The sequence below is a fragment of the Patella vulgata genome, chromosome 5 (assembly GCF_932274485.2).
Source record: "Patella vulgata chromosome 5, xgPatVulg1.2, whole genome shotgun sequence".
Taxonomy (NCBI): domain Eukaryota; kingdom Metazoa; phylum Mollusca; class Gastropoda; family Patellidae; genus Patella; species Patella vulgata.
The window spans coordinates 43,491,401-43,518,287 of NC_065883.2; the positions used below are offsets into that span (position 1 = coordinate 43,491,401).

At 37.0% G+C, this 26,887-nt stretch overlaps 1 protein-coding gene across 8 annotated transcripts in view; it reads right to left on the reverse strand.

The window, feature by feature from the left end:
* The window catches only part of LOC126820274 (CDAN1-interacting nuclease 1), a 214,832-nt gene that overhangs the window by 53,290 nt on the left and 134,655 nt on the right, over nt 1-26,887 (reverse strand). For all 8 annotated transcript variants that reach the window (XM_050548136.2, XM_050548139.2, XM_050548140.2 and 5 more), the window contains one exon: nt 2,489-2,568. In XM_050548136.2, the coding sequence (XP_050404093.1) occupies nt 2,489-2,568 (80 nt within the window). The remainder of the gene's footprint in view (nt 1-2,488; nt 2,569-26,887) is intronic.

Consider the following 26,887-nt stretch of genomic DNA (forward strand, 5'->3'; position numbering starts at 1 on the left):
CCGATGGATTGCGCATCGAAACAATGTTTTCCAGCATGGCAACGCTCGTGCCCACACCACCAGGATTACTCGGGACTTTCTACAGCAGAACGGTGTCAACATTATGCACTGGCCACCAGAATTACTCGGGACTTTCTACAGCAGAAGGTATCAACATTATGCAAGGGCCAGCCCTTAGTCCGGACATAAATCCGATTGAACATCTTTGGTATGAAATTCGGAGGAGTCTTAATAATGTCGTACTGAGACCAAACAGAGCCGATGGATTGCGCAAGGCTTTTCTGAGAGTGTGGTTCCAGGTGCCAATGGCATCCATCCATCGTCTGGTCCACTCCACTGGCGGTGGACACACCAGATACTGATGTATGGACTGTGTAAAGACTCTAAAGCTTCTCATAATGTCTTGGAATTGTGAAGAATTAATCACTAATGTGTCAACATACTGTTCACAAAAAATTGCTTTGATCCATTTAGTAAGTCGTTTTCTACAATGGTTTGATTAAAGTGCCTCTCTGATTTTGAAATCGCACTGATGTTTTTGGGTTTTTTTTTGCTGTTTAGTATAGAATAGTAGAGATTGTTAATCTGTATAAATATTATGTTTCATAATTACCTTTGTTTATATACTGAGCACCATGGAAAACGCATCACTTAGTTTTTCGTATAACAAAATGACCCTGTAAACATATCTTATTTATTTTGCTTCTTATTGTGAACAATATTCAAATGGGAACACATCAATAACAACACATTTGTATACTTATGGATGTTTAATCTGTAATCAAGAGTAAAAAGTAAGAGGGGTCAAAACCAAAAGTACGACACACATGTCAGTAGCGCGTGTGTCCTCCACGGGCCTTTACGCACGCTGTGCAGCGATGTCGCATGGAATTAACCAATGTTTGAAAGAAGGCCTGGGGCAAATTGTTCCATTCTTGGACAAGAGCAGCTTCTAAAGCAGCAATGGTGTGCATCTGTGGTCTCCGATACAGACGGCGTCCAATCTCATCCCAGACATGTTCCATCGGTGCCATGTCCCGAGACATGGCTGGCCAGTCCAAGACATTGATGTTGTTAGCAGCCAGGTAGTCCATACTAAAACGGACGGTATGCGGACGTGCATTATCCTGTTGGAAGTGCTGAAGTTGTGGGTGCGCTCGAAACATCGGAACAACAATTGGTTGCAAGACATCATCACGGTAGGCTACAGCATTAACGCGACCCCTGCTAATGTGTAGGGCGGTCCGGTGATGAAATGTGAAGCCTCCCCACACTTACACTTCCCCCACCACATCGATTCGTTTCGAAGACGCAGCAGTCTGCAAGACGTTCCCCAAGACATCTCCACACACGTTGACGGCCATCAGCGTGATAAAGATGAAAGCGACTCTCATCACTGAAGAGCACACTTTGCCAGTCTACTCTTCTCCATGTCTGGTGTCCTTGAGCCCATATCAAACGCCGCTGACGGTGATGATCCCTGAGGATAGCTCCAACATAAGGTCGTCGTGCACGGAGTCCTACTTCTCTTAGACGACGTCTTACGGTGTTGGCACTTACTGGTCCTTGTGTTCCGAAGACTGCTGCACCTGTTCGAGTCGCTAGGCGGAATCTGTCACGCAGATGAGTGACCCGGATGTAGCGGTCTTGAGTCTGGGTTGTAATGCGTTGTGGACCAGGACGTTGACGGTCACGTGTTGATCCAGTAACTCGAACACGTTCCACCAACCTTACAATAGTGGACGGATGACAATTGAAGTGTCTGACAATAGCACGTGTAGACATCCCAGCCCTGGACATTCCCATGGCTTCATTCCGTTGATTTTCAGTAAGTCTCGGCATCTCTAGCTCGATTCCTTCACACGTCCAACAACAAATAACGACAGATTGACGTTTCACAGTTCATGTACTGCACATTACGTTGAAAAAATGCTTTTAATAAAGGGCTCACACACAATGCTGCACGTGAATATTGGGGTTTTCATGTGCATCTCGTGCAATCTTCTTTTTTTTTGCACACGGGCCGATATTTTTTGCGTTTGGGAGCATTGTGTGAAACAATAGTTCATATTATTGCATAATATTATACATACAAAACCACCTAGTAATAAAATATTTGGGAAAAAAAGTGATGCGTTTTACATGGCGCTCAGTATATGTGTGACGTCACTTCTGCCCGACGGATCTAGCGAGGCATGCGAGATAAGAGTGAGATTTTGTGGTTGTATAGATGTCAACCAGAAAATAAAGTACGTTAGAAATACAAGTCATGGTTAATTATCAATTTTAACGACCACATTTCCACGTGGGCGTATAAAAAAAAAATTCCTGTATTTTTGCCCGTGGGTAGAAAAAGTGGACAAAACATATGTATGCATGCATTTATTTTTCATACAAGAAACTATAAACTTGTTTTTGACCAAGCTAATGATAAGACATATTGAAATGACAAACATTACATTTACAAACAAAGTAGAATTACAAATACCTGACTAATCTCAGTAGCTAAAATTGGATCTTCGATAAGATTTGGCTCTTTCATTAACTGTGTTAAATAACTTCTAGAAACTGAAAACAAGGAATCCACAAGGTTTTTTTCAAAGTGCTCAAGGGAAAAAACTCTCTTAGTAATTATTGGAAATTGTTGAAAATCAAAATGTACCTCATCTACCAACCTTCAGAATCTACTTCACATAAAATCCTCACAAAGAGAAACCCATTCTTCAAACAAAATTTAACTAGAAGTTTCGAGATTAAACTATGTGAAATGTGGAGACAGAAGCTTTTCTGTTGCTGCTCCTAAACTGAGGAACAGGCTACCATCATATATTAAGGATGCCAAATCACTGTGTACATTCAAATTGTAGTGATGGTTCGATAATCAGTTTCAACATCGGTAATTGGCCGATGAGTGGCATATCGGGAGAAATCGGTATCGGCCCTATCGGGAGAAATCGGTATCAGCCGATACCCGGCCATTTCGCTGATATCTGTTCAAAACGACTCGGTAAATACCTTTAAAATATTATCCGAGTTGTGAACAAATCATTATTTTGCTTGACACAGTGTGCATCTAAATAATCACGCGCACTGCAGCCAAAATAAAAGTTTTATTTCTGTTGCCGGGCTTGTTGCTATTTAGACGTACCGGTAATACACGACATTCTTCGCGGTCGTAAAAAGGAAAGAACAAGAACAGTGAGGCTGATATCCCCCGCCGAAATCACAAAATAAATAGATCACACTTCGCACATTTCTTTTTCAAAAGTATCAAACTGATTATAAACTATACACTAAGTTACATCACTCTCTATCAGATAGAATCAAAGTTATTTTGTCTTTAAAGCTCGAAATATTAATTATTGAACCCAGTCAAGACATTCACCCAATGAACATCTACATCAAGTTTAAACATTCTACCTCAATTAAGTTCCAAAGTCTTGACCAATCAAATTGCTTAACTCTCCTTAGCCTAAGCAGAAAATTCTCATCATCGAAATTAGTCAAGGTAATAATATGATAAAACTATACACCAAGTGTCCTCACTCTCACTTAATTAGAACTAAAGTTATTTTGTCCGAGGGCATCAACCAATCAAATTGCTTATCTCTGCTTACCAAAAGCAAACAATTCTCATCTTCGAACTCCATCAAGGCATTCATCTAATAAACACCTACGCCAATTAGAATAAGAGTAATTGTGTTCCAAAGTCTTGACCAATCAAATTGCTTATTGCTCTGCTTACTCTCAGAAGAAAATGCTCATTATCGAACTTAGGCAAGGTATTGAGGTAATAAAACTATACACCAAATTTCATTACTCTCACTTAATTACAACTAAAGTTATTGTGTCCCAAAGCATCAACCAATCAAATTGCCCATCTGTGCTTACCCAATGAAGAAAATGCTCATCTAAACACTAAGTTTGAACATTCTAGCTCAATTAGAAGGAGAGTTATTGTGTCCCAAAAAGTGTGACGGACAAACAGAAAGACAGACAGAGAGACGGACGAACCCATTTTAATAGCCCCCTGCTTTCTTTGAAAGGCGGGGGACAATAAACAGTACCAAATCCTTACCGGTCTCCTTTATCTAAATTGCCACGCGCACGGCAAACGAAATAAAAGTTTTATATTTTTGTTGCCGTGCGCGTGGCTATTTAGGGGTACTGGTAACATAAGACTGACATAATAGGGGCCGTAAAAAAAAAAGAATAAATGGTACAAAATCCTTCATGATTTTAAATTTGGATTCACACCCTAGACCACCGTTAGGACTCTAAGTAACAGAAAGGAAATAAGAGTAGTTTTCGAGATAAAAGCGTCTGAATAGGCTCCAAAAAGGAAAATACTAGATTTTCAGGGTCACATATATTGCCTAACCAGCGAATTTTTACCATTGATATGTCATAAGATCGTCCATTGTTCGGGCTATCCAATGACATTTTATTTGTTTTGATTCGGTGAAATCTGGCGTAGTAATGACTTTTTTCGCAAGATCACCATTTTTTTTACTTTTTCCGTTTTTTTGTTCAAAATATCGGATATAATTTCGACTACTGCCGGTTTTTGGATCATTGTCGGGATAGTTTTCACAAGTTGTTTGGTTACCTTACCTTCTGTACAAGAAGTTTCAGAATAATCCATTCAGCTGTTTTCCAAAGAAAGAAAATTAGAAGAACATTTTCAGTAATCTAAGGATTTTTCAACTTTTTTCTAAGATTGAGGCTCTTTTTGGACAACTTATGTTATTTCAATGCTTTTTGTTTTGGATTCACGTCATAGACCACCGATAGGACTCTGCGTAAAATATAGGTGTCGTTTTCGAGAGAAAAGGTGTCTCAAAATGCTCCAAAACGGAAAATAATTTATTTTCGGCGTACCATAATTTATTTTCTAACCCTCGAAATCGTAGAATTCAGATGTCATATAATAGTCCATTAATCACGCTATCTAACGACACTTCCATTCTTTGGGTCCGATAACATCTGACGGAGATGTCAATTCTTTCGCCGATTTTTTAACCTTTTTAAATTTTTCCATGTGGTCGTATAAAAATGCAAAATGTCAAAATATCGAAAATAAAATTTCAATAACTCAATACATATTATACATCGTTAGAATCGTAATTAGCTCAGCTACCTGAATGTGTAACCTTTTTGTATAAATCTGTTTATATAAGAAAGTAATAGAGCATTTTACAAAATTTCACGATTTTTCGACTTTTTTTTCGATTTTCAGTCCCTTTTCTATCCTTTTCCAGACATTTCAAAGTCTTATTGGGTGGCTTCATGTACAAGACTATGGAATGGACTCTCGATAGAGAAAGTTAAAAAAAAAAACGGTTTAAATCAGAAAATACTTCATTTTCAGCTTGCGATATTTTGCTGCCTGGTTATAGTATCCGTATGAATTGGATATCATACGACAGTCCAATCGTCGTGCCACCCAACGATACATTAATTTCTTTAATCCGTTGAAACTGGACGGAGAAACCGCGTTTTCCCCAAAGCACCCATTTTTTGCGGGTTTTTTTTTCCAAAATATCGGACATTATTTCGACTACTTCCGGTTTACGGATCGTTGTTGAAATTGCTTTATCCAACGATCTGACAATATGACTTTACGATCCAGGAGTTTCAGAAACATCGATTGAGGCTTTCAAAAAAATATAAGGGTTGGAAAATGGGCAGAAAATTCGAAAAATAAAGGACGATAACTCTGAATGAAACTTATATTACTGGGATCGGATTGACTTCAGGTATTTAAATATGTAGGTCAAACTTGACAATTTGGAAAAATAACAAAAATGGTCTCTTAAGCAATTTTTTAAAAAATTTTGGACATAAAATGAAAGCGACGAAGTTTCGAAATTTTCAACTGCTATCTTGCAGGACAAGTCACAAGGTTTTCGAAAATGTCATTGGTTTTAAAATTGGTGAAGAATTGAGGAAACTATGGCCGATTTTTTATTTTGGACATTTCGGCCACTTCCTGCCTCATTCCTGAAAGCCGGTTCAGTTCTGCTTGCAGGTCTAGTTATTATTATTAGGCTTTCAGACTTAGTCTGAAAGACTATTGTTTTTTTTAAAAAAATATTATTATTAGGCTTTCAGACTTTCGTCTAAAAACCTATTGAGATTACTAAAATTATTATTATTAGGCTTTCAGACTTTCGTCTGAAAGACTATTGTTTTTACTAAAATTATTATTATTTTTAGGCTTTCAGACTTTGAAAGACTATTGTTTTTACTAATATTATTATTAGGCTTTCAGACTTTTGTTTTTACTAAAATTATTATTATTTATTAGGCTTTCAGACTTTCGTCTTTCAGACTATTTCAGACTTTCGTCTAAAAGACTATTGTTTTTACTAAAATTATTATTATTTATTAGGATTTCAGACTTTTGTCTGAAAGACTATTGTTTTTACTAAAATTATTATTATTAGGCTTTCAGACTTTCGTCTGAAAGCCTATTGAGATTACTAAAATTATTATTAAGCTTTCATATTTCATATGAAAGCTTATTGTTTCTGTTAAGATTAATATGATTATTATTCTTTTTTTGTGTGTTTTGTCCACAAATCGGATTTCTCAGAATCTAACCATAGGATCTTTCTGAAACTTTTACCTATCCCCCAAAAAATGGATGGTTGCTGTTGATTAAATATATTTTCAAAACGTTTTACGAATCCGAAATCACCGAATTTTACGAACGAATGCATTTGACCTACAATGCTGTAACTTTGTGACTATTTGACCTATTTTACTAAATCTTTTTTCTTTCTGTATCTTGAAATATTTACTTCATATCCGCTATTTCCGATTTTCGAATTCCAAAAATAACGTCATTGACATTTCGTCCCGGAAGTAAAACAGAAATGTCAACTTGGTACGATTTTCATGAAATTTGGAATGTATGTAGATCTCATTGACCCAACTTCAACAATACCATTAAAAATGCCCTAACTTATCTCCCCTTGGAGAAATGAAGGATAAAACTTTTTCCCAAAAATCGACTGAATATAGGTCAGATTGCCTTGAAAAAATTTTCCTGTACTAGCTACGACACTTCTGATTCGTTCACAAAAAATGGAGTTTCTAGCCCATTCCGGAAGTGCCACCATCTTGAAATGTGAAGTGTCGCTAAGGCTTTTTTGATATTTTACTTACAGACAAGGGAATTATATTTTCCGAATCCTTGAAGGAAAGCTCATAAATTGTAGAAAATAGAATTTTGATTTCTGGCAAATGATGGACGCCATTTTGAATTGAAAATGAAAAAAAGTGAAAAATCCACATTCTTAAAGAATGTGTCTCATATTACCGAAATTAATACATTTTAGGATAGCCTGGCTCATGGTCAAATGTTTGGTATTTGAATTTTTCAAAAATTCGAATTTCGCCTTTTATGTTTTCCGTGCCGACAAGGTTGTTTTCGAGTGTAGACCCGCGCATGCGCGTCACAAACCTACTATCGTGCACACCAACTTGAAACTCACCGATCTTTCTGAAACCCCTGCAGTATAAAGCCATATGGCCAGACCGTTGGATAAAGCAATTTCAACAACGATCCGTAAACCGGAAGTAGTCGAAATAATGTCCGATATTTTGAAAAAAAACCCGCAAAAAATGGGTGCTTTTGGGGAAAACGGGATTTCCCCGTCTAATTTCAACGGATTAAACAAATTAATGTATCGTTGGGTGGCACGATGATTGGGCTGTCTTATGATACCCAATTCATAAGGATACTATGACTAGGCTGCAAACTATGGCACGCTGAAAATCAAGTATTTTCTGCACTTTTGAACATAGGATTTCTCAGGGGCATTTTATCTAATCAGATAACGTAATATATCATTACAGAGCCCTGTGGCTATTTAATTGCCCAAACCGGTTATTAAAACTATCCCGATAATAATCTCCATACCGGAAGTATTCAAAAAATGAAAAAAAAAGTAAAAAAAAAGTTTAAAAAATGCCGCTCTTGCCAAAAACTTGATTTCGCCGTCAGATATTAGCGGACCAAAAGAACTAAAATGTCGTTGGATATCCCCATTAATGGACTATCATATGACATCTGAATGATACAATTTCGAGGGTTAGAAAATAAATTATGGTACGCCGAAAATGTAGTATTTTTCGTTTTGGAGCCTTTTGAGACGCCTTTTTCTCGGAAACGACACCTATGATTTTTCTTAAACTTTTTTTAATCGGAGTCCTATCGGTGGTCTGTAGCGTGAATCCAAAAATAAATGCATTGAAATAATATAAATGGTCCAAAAAAGCCTCAATCTTTGTAAAAAGTAGAAAAATCCTTAAATGACTTAAAATGCTCTTCTGTTTTTCTTTGTTTTTAAAACAACTCAAAGGATGTTTCTGAAACTTTTGGTACAGAAAGTCAAGTATCCAAACAACTTGTTAAAACTGTCCCGACAATGATAAAAAACCGGAAGTAGTCGAAAAAATATCCGATATTTTGAAACAAAAACCCGTAAAATGTAAAAAGAATGGTGATCTGCGAAGAAAGTGATTACTTCGCCATATTCCACCGAATCTAAACAAATAAAGTCTCATTGGATAGCCCGAATAATGGACGCTCTTATGACATCCAAATGATACAAATTCGATGCTTAAGGCAATAGATTATTGGACGCTGAAAATCTAGAATTTTCCTTTTTAGAGCCTATTCAGACAATTTCGAGGGTTAGAAAATAAATTATGGTACGCCGAAAATGTATTTTTCGTTTTGGAGCCTTTTGAGACCACTTTTTCTCGTAAACGACATGTATGATTTTTCTTAAACTTTTTTTACTCGGAGTCCTATCGGTGGTCTATAGCGTGAATCCAAAAATAAATGCATTGAAATAATATAAATGGTCCAAAAAAAGCCTCAATCTTTGTAAAAGTAGAAAAATCCTTAAATGACTGAAAATGCTCTTCTATTTTTCTTTGTTTTGAAAACAGCTCAATGGATGTTTCTGAAACTTTTGGTACAGAAAGTCAAGTATCCAAACAACTTGTTAAAACTGTCCTAACAATGATAAAAAACCGGAAGTAGTCGAAAAAATATCCGATATTTTGAAAAAAAAACCGTAAAAAGTAAAAATAATGGTGATCTTGCCAAGAAAGTGATTACTTCGCTATATTTCACCGAATCTAAACAAATAAAGTCTCATTGGATAGCCCGAATAATGGACGTTCTTATGACATCCAAATGATACAAATTCGATGCTTAAGGCAATAGATTATTGGACGCTGAAAATCTAGAATTTTCCTTTTTAGAGCCTATTCAGACGCTTTTATCACGAAAACTACTATAAATTTGTTTCTTAAACTTCGGTTACTTAGGGTCCTAACGGTGGTTTAGGGTTTGAATGCAAATCTAAAAGGTCAATATAGCATAAACGGTCAAAAAAGGGTCCCAATCTTTGAAAAAAAGTCGAAAATTCGCTATAGGATTAATAATGCTTGTAACGGTATAAGGGAGGTAACTACCCCTAAAAAATGGTCTCAGACTAGCAATTATTTGCTTAATATCGTTACATATCCGATGTTTTCAGAAAAAAAAAAGATTGGTACTCTGGCGAAAATCGAGATTTCTCCGTCGGGTGTCATTGAATCAAAACAAGTAAATTATCGTTTGGTAGCTGATGTGGCTAGATGGATGCAGAACACTATTAATTTTGCATATCTCGGTAGTGCCTGTTATTTTTAGATATATTTTTCTCCCTCCTTTTATGGCATATTGTTTGCCTACCTGTATTGACATTTTGGTGTAGAATTGATGAAGAGGTATTGCATATCTATGTTCTGCCTGATTTGGTGTCCGTCTCGTTTCTTTTTTGCCATTTTTATTGCCTATCTGTATTGACATTTGGGTGTAGAATTGATGAAGAGGTATTGAATTTCTATTTTCTACCTGGTTTGAGACTTTTATGGCGTAATAATACACCAAGTCGAGAAGCGTTGTTTTGTTTTTGCACTAACACGGTCATGATATTCTGTCCCCAGTCTGCTATGAATATCAGTGAATTGAAATTTTGGTGGTCAACCCTTATACAAATTCAGTACTCTGATGATCCCATAATGTCATACTAGCTGTGCTGTAAAGGGAAGTTCTGCGCAGACCGGAAGTGGCCATATTTTGAACGGTAGCAATAAATCAAAAATCGGCTGCGGTTTCGCCAATTCTTTACCTATTTTAAAACAATTCACATTTTTGGAAACCCTGGATCTTTTCCGAGACAATGACCATCTCACATTTTTCAATTTCGAACATTCATTTAAGGCTTTTGTCGTTCGAAATTTGAAAATACTTTGTTTAGGAGACAGTTTTTGTAATTTTTCAAAATTTCCAAATTTGACCTACATTTTTGGATACCTGAAGGCAATCCGATTCCAGTAATATAACTTTCATTCAGAGTTACTACTCTTTATTTTTCGAATTTTCTGCCCAATTTGTGAGCCCGAATTTCTTTTTACGGCCGAAGTTATAGTCTAAAACCAACTGATAAAGATCCTTAAACCGGAAGTGGTCAAAAAAATGTCCGATATTTTCAAGAAAACGCAAAAAATGGGTGCTTTTGTGAAAAACGTGATTTCTCCAACCGATATCAAATTAAGGTATCGTTGGGTGGCCCGGGGATTTGACTGTCATATGATACCAATTGCACACGAATCCTATGAAAGGGCAGCAAAATATGACATGCTGAAAATCAAGTATTTACTGATTTGGAGCGTTTTTGGACGACTGTATCTCGAAAACTACTCCAAAGATTTTTCTTAAACTTTCCCTATCGAGAGTCCCTCCGGTAGTCATGTGCATGAATCCATCCAATAAGACATTAAAATGTCTGGAATAGGTAAAATAACGTACTGAAAATCGAAAAAAGTTGACAAATCGTGAAATTTTGGAAAATGCTCTATTACTTTACTATTTAAACAAATTTTTACAAAAGGGTTACCCATTCAGATAGCTGACCTAATTATGATTCTAACCATGTATAATATGTATTGAAATATTCAAATCTAATTTTCGATAAATTGACATTTTTGCATTTTTGGCACTATTGAACAAAGGATTTCCTAGGGGCATTTTATCTGATCAGACAATGTAATATATCATTACATAGCCCTGTGGCTATTTAATAAGCCAATTCGGTTATTAAAACTATCCCGACAATAATCTCTATAAAGGAAGTTTTTTAAAAATTGAAGAAAAAGGTTAAAAAAAATCTAGTATTTTCCGTTTTGGAGCATTTTGAGCCGCTCTTTTCTCGAAAACGACACATACGATTTTTCTGAATCTTTTTTAACAGAAAGTTAACTATCCAAACAACTTGTTAAAACTATCCAGACAATGGTTCAAAAACCGGAAGTAGTCGAAAAAATATCCGATATTTTGAGAAAAAAAAACGTAAAAAGTAAAAAGATAGGTTGCCAGGCAACGAAACATACGCCCACAGCAGCTAAATCGTCCGGGCAGTCAACAAGTGTTGTCGCATATTTTTACTTCTTTCGGTAATGAAACATTTATAATACACTAAAATCTGATTAAGAGTAACAACTCATGAAGTAATTATCAGTAAACCATTAGAATTTGTTTGGTTTTTATAAAGTTCTGCCCCATGCTAACGTTTAGTATACAAAAGTTTTAATATCATGGATTTAGCTGTTCAAGTCATAAAAATTCATTGAAAATCAATATACTTGTTCGTCTCAAGCTCTTAAACTCTGTGTATCAATCTGAAGTCAACTCTGGCAGTAATTACCGGAAATCGCTGAAAATCAAAAGGCTTCTTCGTCTCATGACCTTAAACACTGTGTATAAATTTAAAGTCAATCAGATATTAACTTTGGCCTTTAAAGCGTCCACAAGATTTTTTTTAAGTGATCAAGGGCCATAACTCTGGCAGTAATTATCGAAAATCGCTGAAAATGAATAGACTTCTTTGTCTCATGACCTTAAACACTGTGTATAAATTTAAAGTCAATCGGATATTAACTGTAGCCTCTAAGAGCGTCCACAAGATTTTTCAAAGTGATCAAAGGCCATAACTCTGGCAATAATTATCTGAAATCACTGAAAATCAATAGGATTCATCGTCTCATGGCCTTAAACACTGTGTATAAATTTAAAGTCAATCGGATATTAACTTTGACCTGTAGAGCGTCCACAAGATTTTTTGAAGTGATCAAGGGCCATAACTCTGGCAGTAATTATCGGAAATCGATGAAAATCAATAGGCTTCTTCGTTTCATGACCTTAAACACTGTGTATAAATTTAAAGTCAATCGGATATTAGCTTTAGCCTCTAGAGCGTCCACAAGATTTTTTGAAGTGATCAAGGGCCATAACTCTGGCAGTACTTGTCGGAAATCGCTGAAAATCAATAGGCTTCTTCGTTTCATGGCCTTAAACACTGTATATAAATTTATTAAGTTTAGCCTCTAGAGCAATTGTGGACTGACGGACGGGGGCGACGATAATATACGACCACATTTCAATGAGGCCTTTTCGCGGCACTTTACCACGTGATGCGGTAGAGTTGACAGGTCTGCTCTCAATCCACCTGTTCAAGTTATCCTGACAAGGTTCTGTAAACAGGAAGTAGGCGAAAAAATTTCGTAGTTTTTGTAAGGATTTTGGTTTTGCTTAATACTCTAAATTCCCGCATGTATGAAAGATTTTAAAATTATGAAAATAAAGTTCAGGTATAATACTGTCCAGAATGATTAATTGTGCAGAAGTAAAATTTAAGAGTGTTTTAGTAGGTTTGTGTTTAATGAAAACTCAACATGTTTTTTGCGGATTTACATGGGCGCGTCCGAAGTAAACAAGATTATTAAAAATATTACGAATTGATTTCTGTTTCTTTGCTTTTAAAGGGGAGGTAATCTTATTTTAGTCACGATTGTCCGGTCTATTTTTTGCCGCAGTACAGAATTATAAAGGCTTCGTGGACGTTGCCTGTCCATCTATACACGGTCCATGGTATTTAGTTCTTTATCCCTGAAGAAGTTAGTATCTTTACTGACGAAACGTTAGTTAAAACGATGGGTTTTTTTATATTGTATTCTATTAATTATTGTATATCACATGAAAATGTGAGCATATAAAAATTCTGTAAAACTAAATTTTCACTGAATCGCTCTATAATTCTACTATGTAAGAGTGTTTCCACACTTTCTACAGCTTTCTTCATTGATTTTGTCAACAAAGGGCCATAATTCAGTCAGAAATTAACACAATCCTACAAAATGGCAACTTGATCTGTAACTCAGCCATATACAGCAGTACAGCAAATTTCAATCAAATATCTCATGGTGAAAAAACAGCAATTTCATTTATTCAAAAATGGGCCCTATATGCAGACCAAAGTTAACGGAATCCCATAAAACGAGAACTTGGTCTGTAGCTCTGATATTTATGTAAATTAAACAAGCGGTTGCCATGCAAGATACGCCCACATTTTGCAAGAGATGGATAGAGAACAAGCTAAACAAAAAGCGATTTTTTGTACAATCAGGGGCCATAATTCAGGAAGTTATGATCCGATATGCGCAAATATCGACAGCAACCAAGATCTTTGGTTTATAAACATGCATTTCAAGTTTCATCAAAATATGATAAAAAATTGTGATCTCTAGAGGGTTCACAATCTTGATATACAAGATGTTTACACTAGTTGCGTAGACGGGCGGCAATTTTGTCTGGCAATTTTGGTCCGATTTTCATGAAACGTGATTTTTTGTAAAATCAAGGGGCCATAATCCATTAAGTAATGGTCTCAAATGCGCAAATATCGAACGGGACTGAGATCTTTGGGTTAAAAATATATTTTAAGTTTCATCAAAATCGGACAAAAATTGTGACCTGTAGATGGGCGGTACATTTACATACTTTTACACTTCATGTATTTGTGTACAAGGAGCGGCCATTTTCTCGGGCATTTTCATTTTGATTTTGCTAAAATTCGAACTCATTCTTTATTGCGGTGAAACAGTGATATATTTAAACAGTTTTTAAAATCAGATGAAAATTGTGACCTCTAGAGGATCCACAAGGTAAAAATGTGATTTTTCGTACAATCAGGGGCCATAATCCACGAAGTTGTGGTCTGCGCGAATATATCAAAAGGAACTGAGATCTTTGGGATATAAACATATACTATTCTCAGTTTCATCAAAATCGGATAAAAATTGTGACCTCTAGCGGGTCCACAACCTTGGTATTACATACTTTTACACTATTTGAGTTGAAGGAGCGGTCATTTTGTTGGGCAGTTTCGGTCTGATCTTTGCGAAATTTATTATGGTGTAACGGTGACATATTCAAACGTTTTTTTTTAAAATTGTGACCCTCTACTACAAAACCAGTCACATGTCACAATTTAAAAAAAAACTGAGATTTAATGCTTATCTAAAAGAGCACTGAAACATCTTTCTGTTGGTATAAAAAATATGCAAATCACCCAAAAATTGCAAGTATCAAAATAAAATTTGGTTTATATAATAATGTGTGAGGTACCAACATTTGTACAAAAATTCACCAACATCCTTCGATCCCAACATATTTTTTTTTTTTCAGTTTTTCTTAAATTAACCTGAAACCCAAATTTGCCGCAATGGCTGTGTTGTGGCTATGCTTAATTTGGCCCCTTTTCATGCTTTCAATAAGATTTTTGTTTCATCAAAGCATTACATGTTTCACATAAATTCAGTTGTTAGCTTGAATTTATTTTAAAATTAGCCAAAATAAAAAGAGAAAGAAAAAGTGGGTTACCAATGGCACCCATATATATAAATTGGATTTTTTCACCAAAAGAAGGAAAATTACAACTGAACCATCTAACTCGGAGAGTGGAGTGTGGGGGAGAGAAACTTGGCCCAATATCATATGATAGTATTCAATTTAACATCACAAACATATCTTCTTTTTTTCAAATTTTTCTTCATCACACCTGGATTCACTAATTTTTGTCTTTGTGGTTATGGAAATGAAAGTTATGAAACATCCACACTCTAAAGAATATTTTTTCATTTTTTAACACATTAACATATTTTTTGGTTTAGTATTTAATGACCAAAGGCAAATACTCATAACAAAAGTGTTTTTGTAGGTTACCATGGCAACCATTTTAATAAAATAGGTTTTACTTCGCACCTCGAGCGAAATTTTGCCCGTACCACACATTCAAACTGTCAGGGGTTCTCCTACATGTATGTGAGCGAAATTTTGGCCAGTTAACAATATTCCAACTGTCAAGAGCTCTTCTGTGTATGAGAACTCCTGCATGACCCCACATGGGACCTAGGCTTTTCATAACTTACCATGCGAACGACTAGATGCTGTTTCTCAAGTCCCTGTCACACTAAATGCTAACATTTCAGACAATCAATGATATTGGTGCTAATATTAACATTTTCTCTCTGTCATATTGCATTGCGGAACTTCCACACTAGACTGAACTAAAAGACTTGGGTGGTGAGGATGGGGGTGGGGGTGGTGAGGATGGGGGGTGGGGGTGGATTCAATAGTATTTATAAGAGGAGTCGAGAAAAATAATTTTTGCAATTGTGTGCCAAATACAAAATTAGTAGCTTTTTCAGACTCTCCTTTGTGCTCCACTGACAAGGGGGAAATTCTATACAATACTCATACTGTTTAATACAGAGAACTGGTTTGACTAGGATTCTCCGGTCTTTATCAAGCAATATGATACAATTATAAACAAGCGGCTGCCAGGCAGGATACGCCGACATTTTTCAAGAGATGGATAGAGAACAAGCTAAACAAAAAGCGATTTTTTGTACAATCAAGATCTTTGGATTATAAACCTGCATTTCAAAATCGGGTGAAAATTGTGACCTCTAAAGAGTCCACAACCATGATATACCATATTTTTTACACTATTAGAGTACGAGGGGCGGCCATTTTTTACGGCAGTTTTGGTCTGATTTTCATGAAATTCGAACTCAACCATCATTAGGGTGTAACGGTCATATATTCAAACCTTTTTTTTTGAATTGGATAAAAATTGTGACTTCTACAGGAACCACAAACTAAAAACGCAAATTTTCGTACAGTCAAGGGCCATAATTCAGGACGTTACGATCCGATATGCGCAAGATCTTTGGGTTATAAACATGTATTTCAAGTTTCATCAAAATCGGATCAAAATTGTGAACTGTAGCGGGTCCACAACCTTGATATACCATATTTTTACAATGTTTGCGTTCGAGGGGCAGCCATTTTGTCCGGCAGTTTTGATCCGATTTTCACGAAATTCGAACTCAACCGTCATTAAGGTGTAACGGTGATATATTCAAACGTTTTTTTTAAAATCGGAATAAAATTGTGACCTCCATAGGGTCCACAAGCTAAAAAATGTGATTTTTCGTACAATCAGGAGTCATAATTCAGGAAGTCACGGTCCGATATGCGCGAATAACGAAAGGAGCCAAGATCTTTGGTTTATGAACTTACATTTCAAATTTCAACAAAATCAGATAAAAATTGTGACCTCTATAGAGTCCACAAGCTAAAAATGCGATTTTTCGTACAATCAGGGGCCATAATCAATGAAGTTAAGGTCCAATACATGCCAATATTGAAAGGAGATCTTAGGGAGATAAACCTATATTTCAAGTTTCGTTGAAATCGAATAACCAGCGGCTGCCAGGCAGGATACGCCCACATTTTGCAAGAGATGGATAGAGAACAAGCTAAAAACAAATGTGATTTTTTGTACAATCAGGGGCAATAATCCAGAAAGTTATGGCCTGAAATGTGCAAATATCAAAAGGGACAGAGATCTTTGGGATATAAAGATATGATTTAAGTTTCATCAGAATCAGACAAAAATTGTGACCTCTAGAGGGTCGACAACTTTCAAATTGCATACTTTTACACAATTTGCGTAGGAAGAGCGGCCATTTTGTTAGGCAGTTTCATTTCGATTTTCCCGAAATTTGAATTCAACCTTCATTATGGTGGAATGGTGAAATATTTAAATGGTTTTTAAAATCGGAAAAAAATGTGACCTCTAGTGAATGTGCAAGCTATAAATACCATTTTTCGAACAATCAGGGGCCATAACCCAGGAACTTAAGTTCGGGTATCCGTGATTATCAAAAGGATCCATGATTTTAGTGTGTAATGGTGATATATTCACACATTTTTTTTAAATCAGATAAAAATTGTGACCTCTACAAGGACCACAAGCTAAAAACGCTATTTTTCGTACAATCAAGGGCCATAATTCAGGAAGTTACTATCCGATATGCCGAATATCGAAAGGAACTAAGATTTTTGGGTTATTAACTTACATTTCAAGTATCATCAAAATCAAAAGAAAATTGTGACCTCTAGAGGGTCCACAACATTGATATATACCATATTTTAACACTATTTAAGTACGAGGGACGGCCATTTTGTCTGCCGGTTTTAATCCGATATTTACGAAATTTAAACTCAACTATCCTTAGGGTGTAATGGTGATATATTCGAATGTTTTTTTTTTAAATCGGATAAAAATTATGACCTCTATAGGGTCGAAAAGCTAAAAACATGATTTTTCGTACAATCCGGGTCATAATTCGGGCAGTTACGGTCAGATATGCGCGAATATCGAAAGGAAACGAGATCTTTGGGTTATAAACTTACATTTCAAGTTTCAACAAAATCGGATAAAAATTTTGACCTCTATAGGGTCCACAACCTTGATATACCATATTTTTATGCTATTTGAGAACGAGGGGCGGCCGTTTTGTCTGTCTGTTTTAGGCCGATTTTCACAAAATTCAAACTCAGCCAACCTTGGAGTGTAACGGTGATATACTAAAACGCTTTTTTAAATCGGATAAAAATTATGACCTCAATAGGGTCCACAAGCTACAAACAAGATTTTTCGTACGATCAGGGGCCATAATTCAGGAAGTTACGGTCCGATATGCGCGAATATATCGAAAGGAACCGAGATCTTCGGGTTATAAACTTACATTTCAAGTTTCAACAAAATCGGATAAAAATTGTGACCTCTATATGGTCCACAACCTTGATATACCATATTTTTACGCTATTTGAGAACAAGGGGCGGCCATTTTGTGTCAGTTTTGGGCCGATTTTCACAGAATTCGAACTCAGCCGTTCTTAGGGTGTAACGGTGATATACAAAAACGATTATTTAATTCGGATAAAAAGTATGACCTCTATAAGGTCCACAAGCTAAAAACGTGATTTTTCGCACTATCAGGGGCAAGAATTCAGGAAGTTACGGTCCGATATGCGCGAATATCGAAAGGAAAAGAGATCTTTAGGTTATAAACTTACATTTCAAGTTTCAACAAAATCGGATAAAAATGTTAACCTCTATTGGGTCCACAACCTTGATATACCATATTTTTACGCTATTTGAGGACAAGGGTCGGCCATTTTGTCTGTCAGTTTTGGACCGATTTTCACAGAACTCGAACTCAGCCGTCCTTAGTGTGTAACGGTGATATACTAAAACGATTATTTAATTCGGATAAAAATTATGACCTCTATAGGGTCCACAAGTTAAAAACGTGATTTTTCGCACTATCAGGGGCCAGAATTCAGGAAGTTACGGTCCGATATGCGCGAATATCGAAAGGAACCGAGATCTTTGGGTTATAAACTTACATTTCAAGTTTCAACAAAATCGGATAAATTGGGTCCACAACCTTGATATACCATATTTTTACGCTATCCCAGTTAACATTGATGGTTAGATTTACGTAAAGCTTACGTCATTATGGTTAGATTTTGGTTAGCGTCCAATAATGGTAAAATTTTATGGTTACATTTACGTTACTTTTACGTCAGAATGGTTATGGTTAGTTTTACGTCAGAAAATGACGTAAATCTAACGTAAACTTTATGACGGTTATCTAACCAAATTTTTTCGCTTTGAATACTTCTGGATTAAATAACCATACCAATGTATGCACATTCTAATAACTGATAAATAGTTAGAATTCAGTTCAGACATAATAATGACATATGTATCATTGGTTACAAATTGAACGTTAATCTAACGTAAATTTTACGTCAGGTTTCTAATCGTTAGTTTTCTAACCTAAATCTAACGTTAGTTTTCTATCGTAAATCTAACGTTAGTTTTCTAACGTTAGTGTAACGTTATATTTTTGTCAGAATTTTAACCGTTAATTAACAGTTAGTTATCTAACGCAAACCTAACGTTAGTTTTCTAACGTAAAACAAATATCAGTTTAATGTCAAGATACTAACAAGTAAATTACAGTTAGTTTTTATTCGATAGTTTTCTAACGTAAAACAAAATGATCCATTCAGAATTACAGTCTGTAGATTAAAAGCACAAAAATTGGAATTGGGCATGATTCTTCCTCTGAGGATTGGACATAGACCAATATAAATAGGTACAACCTTGGTGGATCACGTCGAAATGGAGAGAGAGAGAGAGAGAGAGAGAGAGAGAGAGGGAGAGAGAGAGAGAGAGAGAGATGGAGTTTAACGTCCACTCGACACAAACTAGGTAATTTCGGGACTAACATATGGTTTAGTTTTATTTCAATAATTCGCTTGCGCGTAGGGGTCTTTAGCAGTCGGAGGAAACCGGAGGACCCAGAGAAAACCCACGAGGTTAGACACGTCGAAATGGAACAAAATCTGTTAATAACTGAAACTTGTAAACTATCGGTACTTACAGACAAAGTGTTAACAAAAACGTGGGTGTGGCACCGTCCAAGGGGGTCCAATCATACACCAAAATCAATAGTTGCCATGCTCAAGGTATAAGGAATAAGTATAACAAGTTCCAAGACAATCAATTCAGAATTTTGGCCTGCAGACGCTTGTGGGTATGGGAACCACAGACATACACACCGACAGGGGCGACGGCAATATACGTCTACATTATAAATGTGGACGTATCAAAATGTGCATGGCTCTGACCCTCGGGATTGGGACATGCACCAAAATCAATAGTTGCCATCCTTGGGCTATAAGTATGGTGGCTGATAGTGGCCATGTTAAATCTCGCCCTTTTCATAACGCGACAACACGACATCACGACAGTATTGACGCAATCATACGACACTTTATTCTGTCGTATCATCGTGTTATTTTTATCGTAACGTCGAGATGTCGACTTATTGTCCTAGTCTCTTTCTACAAGTCACAAAAATACAGCTGTACTCATTACATCATATATAGGCCTAAGTAGTAGATTTGATAAATATAAAAGAGATAGTAGGAAAACGTTGATTAATTATTTGTTTTCTCAAAATAATGAAACATTTTGTGTCCACAATTGAATTATATTTGGTATTATATTTAAAAAATCTAGAATTACAATAGCAGGACCAAAGTGAGTTAGCTAAGTTAATTCCTTGAAGAAAAAGTGGTGTCGGGAGGTATCGAACAAGTAAGCATTCATTGCCATGTGTACGACACCCACCAATATTTATAGATGACTGGAGCGATAGTTTAAAAATGATTTCAGAAGACAGGATGGGAAGGGGATTGTAAAAAACCCAAATCGGGTCACATTCTTTAAAATCACAGCATTATCATAGTGCAGCACGTCACCCCAATAGTTGCAGGAGTTTTTTGGAATGAGGTGGAGAAAACGATTCGCAGCATGTCATTGAGTCAACTAGCGTGGTTTTGAATACCCGGTTGTACGTGACAAGGTGTAGGGTCGCCTGTCAAACCTCGTTATCAAGCACAATGATAACAATAAGAGAATACTTATCGAAACGTTGTGCTTGTGTATAATAAAACAGTGATTGTTGTCCCATATAACTGTGTCAGTTTTGTTTTTTTATTTATAGAAGGGTCTTGTAGATAAAGACTATAGCGCATGTGCAGTTTTAAACTTCCGAGACGACAAGTCGATGATACGACAGTTTAGTGTTTTGTCGTACCGTCGTATCATCGACTTGTCGTGGCGATAAGTCGATAATACGACAGCACGACAAAATAAGGTCGATGATACGACAAAATCAGACGATCTTACGACAGTTTGTTCTGTCGTAAGATCGCCCGATTTTATCGTAAGATCGTGTGATTTTGTCGTGCCGTCGTATCATCGACTTGTCGACTTGGCGTCTCGGAAGTTTAAAACTGCACATTGCACATGCGCTATAGTCTTAATCGACAAGACCCTTTCTATAACTATTCGCTAAAACACTTGGCAAATGTGAAAATAATATAATTTCAAAATTAAAATAGTTTTAGAAAATATATTTTTATAGGTCTGTTTTTTTTTTTCGTTTTATCTGTCAACACTTTACCTACAGGCCGCGAATCTAGATGGACTTTGTTCAAATTTGGCACAATCATTACTTTCAAAGAAAGGATGACACACACGGATGTAAATGCATGACCGAACCACGACTGTCATATTGAAACTTGTTTTTTAAAATCTTTTTTTCTTCGATCGGCTGCTTGTTTTCCTTGTTTTCAAGTTAAATGGTGATCCATTAGAAGGAACATTTTGAGTAAATGTATCATTGATACGGATTCGAAATGTAATATTTACTACCCTATGTTGTTTAATTAATTTTAGACACATTAATTTCCAGTCGTATCAAACATCATTGATAGGGACCTGCCATTTTATTGATTCCGAAATTATTTGTTAAACAAAATAAGAGGGGGGGGGGGGGTGCGTAGGGGACTTTCGGAGTGTGTTCATAGCTGAGGGCAATACTGGGCCTATTTTTAATCATCTAGGCCCCGATCCCATTAGTGATGCCAAACGGATGAATACGCGATAAGGTCAATAACAGCTGCAAATCGCTTTCTTCACCTCATAAAAAAACCTCCCCTGCACTTATTGGGATGGCGTGCTACACCAATGCAGTGATTTTCTGTGATCTGATTTGAGGTTTTATATAATCCCCTTCCCACTCTAATAAAATAAATTGGAAATCTTCTGAAATCGCTTCTAAACTATCGCTTCAGTAATCTATAAGTATTGGTGGGTGTCGTACACGAGGCAATGCATGCTTGTTCGATATATCAGCCACCATATATAAGGTATATATTCCAGTGTTCCAAGACGATCCATTAAGAATTGCGACCTGTAGGCACAGATACACAAAGACGAAATGGGTGTGCAGACACACAAAAAAATTGGGCGTGTTTGCCAGAATGATTTTGAGTGTCATTTGTAAAGAAGTGGCTCAATGCACAAGGCTAAACATATCCCACAGGAGAATACTACTGGTGTAGACTAGAATAATCAGACGCAAAAGACTGTCATTCAATTTGGACTTTTCGCATATTTCGCCGAGCATAACCGATTTAGAAATTACAGTAACCAGCGGCTGCCAGGCAGGATACGCCCACATTTTCGAGAGATGGATAGAGAATAAGCTAACAAGAAAGTGATTTTTCCTACTATCAAGGGCCATAATTCAGGAAATTACGATTCAATATGCGCGAATATCGAAAGGAAATGAGATCTTTGTGTTATAAACTTACATTTCAAGTTTCAACAAAATCGGATAAAAATTGTGACGTCTATAGGGTCCACAACCTTGATATACCGTATTTTTACGCTATTTGAGAATGAACGGCGGCCATTTTGTCTGTCAATTTTGGGTTGATTTTCACGAAATTTGAATTCAGTCGTCCTTAGGGTGTAACAGTGATATAATAATACAGTTTTTTTTAAATTGGATAACAATTATGATCTCTATAGGGTCCACAAGCTAAAAACGAGATTTTTCGTACAATCAAGGGGGGGTGGGGTGGATGGCTGAATGGTTAGCGTGCGCGCGCTATATCATAAAGTCTGTCATTGAGTCGACTGGCGTGGTTTCGAATCCCCGGTTGTACGTGGCAAGGAGTAGGGTCGCCTGTCCAACCTCGTGGGTTTTCTCCGGGTCCTCCGGTTTCCTCCCACTGCTAAAGACCCCTACGCGCAAGCGAATTACGTAAATAAAATTAAACCATATGTTAGTCCCGAAATGACCTAGTTTGTGTCGAGTGGACGTTAAACCCCATTTCTCTCTCTCTCTCTCTCTCTCGTACAATCAGGGGTCATAATTCGGGAAGTTACAGTCCGATATGCGCGAATATCGAAAGGAACCGAGATCTTTGGGTTATAAACTTACATTTCAAGTTTCAACAAAATCGGATAAAAATTGTGACCTCTATAGGGTCCACAACCTTGATATACCATATTCTTACGCTATTTGCATGAGAACGAACGGCCGCCATTTTGTCTGTCAATTTTGGGCTGATTTTCACGAAATTCAAACTCAGACGTTTTTTTTTTAAATCGGATAAAAATTATGACCTCTATAGGGTCCACAAGCTAAAAACGCGATTTTTCGTACAATCAGGGGCCATAATTCAGGAAGTTACGGTACGATATGCGCGAATATCGAAAGGAACCGAGGTCTTTGGGTTATAAACTTACATTTCAAGTTTCAACAAAATCGGATAAAAATTATGACCTCTATAAGGTCCACAACCTTGATATACCATATTTTTACCCTTTTTAAGAACGAACGGCGGCCATTTTGTCTGTCAATTTTGGGCCGATTTTCACGTACGGTTTTTTAAATCGGATAAAAATTATGACTTATATAGGGTCCACAAGCTAAAAACGCGACTTTTCGTACCATCAGGGGCCATAATTCAGGAAGTTACGATCCGATATGCGCGAATATCGAAAGGAACCAAGATCTTTGGGTTATAAACTTACATTTCGAGTTTCAACACAATCGGATAAAAATTGTGACCTCTATAGGGTCCACAACCTTGATATACCATATTTTTACACTATTTGAGAACGAAGGGCGGCCATTTTGTCTGTCAGTTTTGGGCCGATTTTCACGAAATTCGAACTCAGCCGTCCTTAGGGTGTAACAGTGATATAATAATACGTTTTATTTTTAATCGGATAAAAATTATGACTTCTATAGGGTCCACAAGCTAAAAACGCGATTTTTCGTACAATCAGGGGCCATAATTCAGGAAGTTATGGTCCGATATGCGCGAATATCGACAGGAACCGAGATCTTTAGGTTATAAACTTACATTTCAGGTTTCAACAAAATCGGATAAAAATTGTGACCTCTATAGGGTCCAGAAGCTAAAAACGTGATTTTTCGTACAAACAGGGGCCATAATCAATGAAGTTGTGATCCGATACATGCCAATATCGAAAGCAGCCGAGATCTTTTGGAGATAAACCTATATTTCAAGTTTCGTCAAAATCGGATACGAATTGTGACCTCTAGAGTGTCCACAAACAAATTGTGGACGGACGGACGTCCAGACGTCCGGACGGACAGGGGCGACGGCATAATACGTCCACATGAACATGTGGGCGTATAAAAACAGAAACGATGGAATGTAATTCAGTTTATATACATTCAAATTACATTTTATATGCCTTGCTACCCATTTGTATCCATTTCTAAGTGCCCAAGAATAGAGATTTAGCTCCTTTAATAGTTGCGGTCTGTAGGTGACACACAAAGAGAAAAACAAATGAATGAATGACCTACTCTCATTTCAAATTCCAAATGTCAAGGGTTATTTTACGTGCACACCCAATGTGAGCACAATATCTTGTTTTTTTGTCCAATTTGAAGGACTAGAAACTGTCTTTGCCAGGTTCTCTGTCCTACACCACTAACAAGGGGAACTTTCTCGACCAACATGGGGGTAACTTTGGCTAAATGGGTAAGACACTGGCTCGCTAGCCTGGAGGTCGGGTGTTCGATCCCTGCATTGGCCGAGAAAGTTCATCCAGATTTTCCGGCGCGGTTTCCCCTTAGGAGGGCCTAACAAGAACAGCTGTCTAGTCATTCGGATGGGACAAAAAACACGAGGTCCCGTGTACAAACTGGAGTGCACGTAAAAGATCCCTTGGCAGTTGGAATTCAATATAAGGGCAAGGCGTAGCGCCGCTGCCCGGGCAAAATTTCCCTCATAGCACACTGTATGGCGTATGCCCGAACCCCACATTTGCTAGCCAGTGTGTTACTAATTGAGTGACCGCGGCTCCTTCAGAAAAGGAGGTTAAATCCAAAACAGAAGTTTGTGAAATGTAGGTTTATCCTCATGGCCACAATGCTTCATACCAAATTTGAAAATGATCTGTCAACTGTAGCATCCACTGAACGTATAATAATAAAATTATTGAAATGAAAGAAATGAAATCGGTTTAACGCCCTACTGTTCTGCTGCGACTGCGCTAATGAAGACGGGCATGTGCCATACAATGTGCTATGAGGGAAATTTTGAACCGGCAGCGGCACTACGGCCTAATAATATCAAATCCAACTGCCAAGGGATCTTTTCGTGCATGCCAATGTATACATGGGACCTCGGTTTTCTGTCCTTTCTGAGTGACTAGTCTACTGTCCTTGTCAGGCTCCCCGTTCCTGCCCCTCTGACAAGGGGAAACCATGTCGGAAAATCCTGATGAACTTTCTCGACCAATGCAGGGATCGAACACGTGACCTCCGGACTACCGAGCCAGCATCTTACGCACTTACCGTGGCTTTATCAAAATTAGTAATGAAGATGTGCTATGACAGAAATTTTGCCTGGACAACACCTACTAATGAAGATGTGTTGCCTGGAGAGCAGCATTTCCACATATAGATTAAAAATAGTTCTAAGTGCACGCCCGCCTGTAAAAGAGGTTTTGTATTTGCTCATGGACCAAGTAACTTTAATTTAAATACACTTTTCCATCATTACCAATTACTAGTCTGCGGGTTCACTAGTCCGCGGGTGCACTTATCTGTGCGTTCACTAGTACACTGGTGCACTAGTCTGCCGCTGTAGGTATGATGACTGATATCACCCTTCGTAAGGCGATAACTCAACATCACAGCATTTTAACCCAACATCACAACATGTTAACCATTATAGCATATGCCCTTCTTCATTAGCCCACTTGGAGCAGAATAGTAGGACGTTCAACCCCATTTAAAATTCATTTTCATAATTTTCTGCACCAATCGGACTATTGAAGATAGTCATACGCGATGCAGAGTGCTATGACAGAGATTTTCTATGGACTGTGGCAGGGTGGAGGATCTGGCAAGGGATAAGGTATAGTTTTTCGGATCGTACGAAAAATCAAGTCCCCATGTACATATTGGCATGCACGTAAAAGACACTCCGACAGTTGGAATTCAATATCAGAGTAGGCCATAGTGCCGCTATCCGGGCAAAGTTTCCCTCATAGTATTAGTAAACTGTATATAGTGTATACCTGTCTTCATTAGCTCAATAAGAGCAAAACAGTAGGATGTTCAATCTCATTTCATATCATTTTATTTTCCTACTTTTCGGCACCAATGGAACTATAGAAGATAGGCTGGCCAGCGGACGAGTGCACCCGTTGACTATTGAGCATCATGGAGTCAAGTGAAGGTTAAACCCCATTTCTCTCTCTCTCTCCCTCTCTCTCTCTCTCTCTCTCTCTCAATTTTGATACCCAAAAACTTGACAAAACAAATAATGATTGTCGGAAACTGTTTCATAAAGTAGAGTTGTTCTCTACCAAAAAGTTATCACTGTCCAAGTGTTCGGAGTCGTCTCCACTTAGGCCGACAATGCATGAAGTGTTTTTATAATTAAAGTTATTAAATGTAGTACCTTGCACCAGTAAATATAAAATTAATGATCCTTGCACTAGTAAATATAAAATTCAAGATTATTTATATAAGGCCTTCATGTATGTTTGTACAAGTGTACATTCTTGTAATTGTATTACCATTAACAATATGGAGTTCAATTATACTATTCAAAAAAAGTAGGGGATATTTGATTTTTAAGTGTTATTAAAGTCACCTAATGAAACTGACGAAGAAACAAATGACAAAATGAAATGGC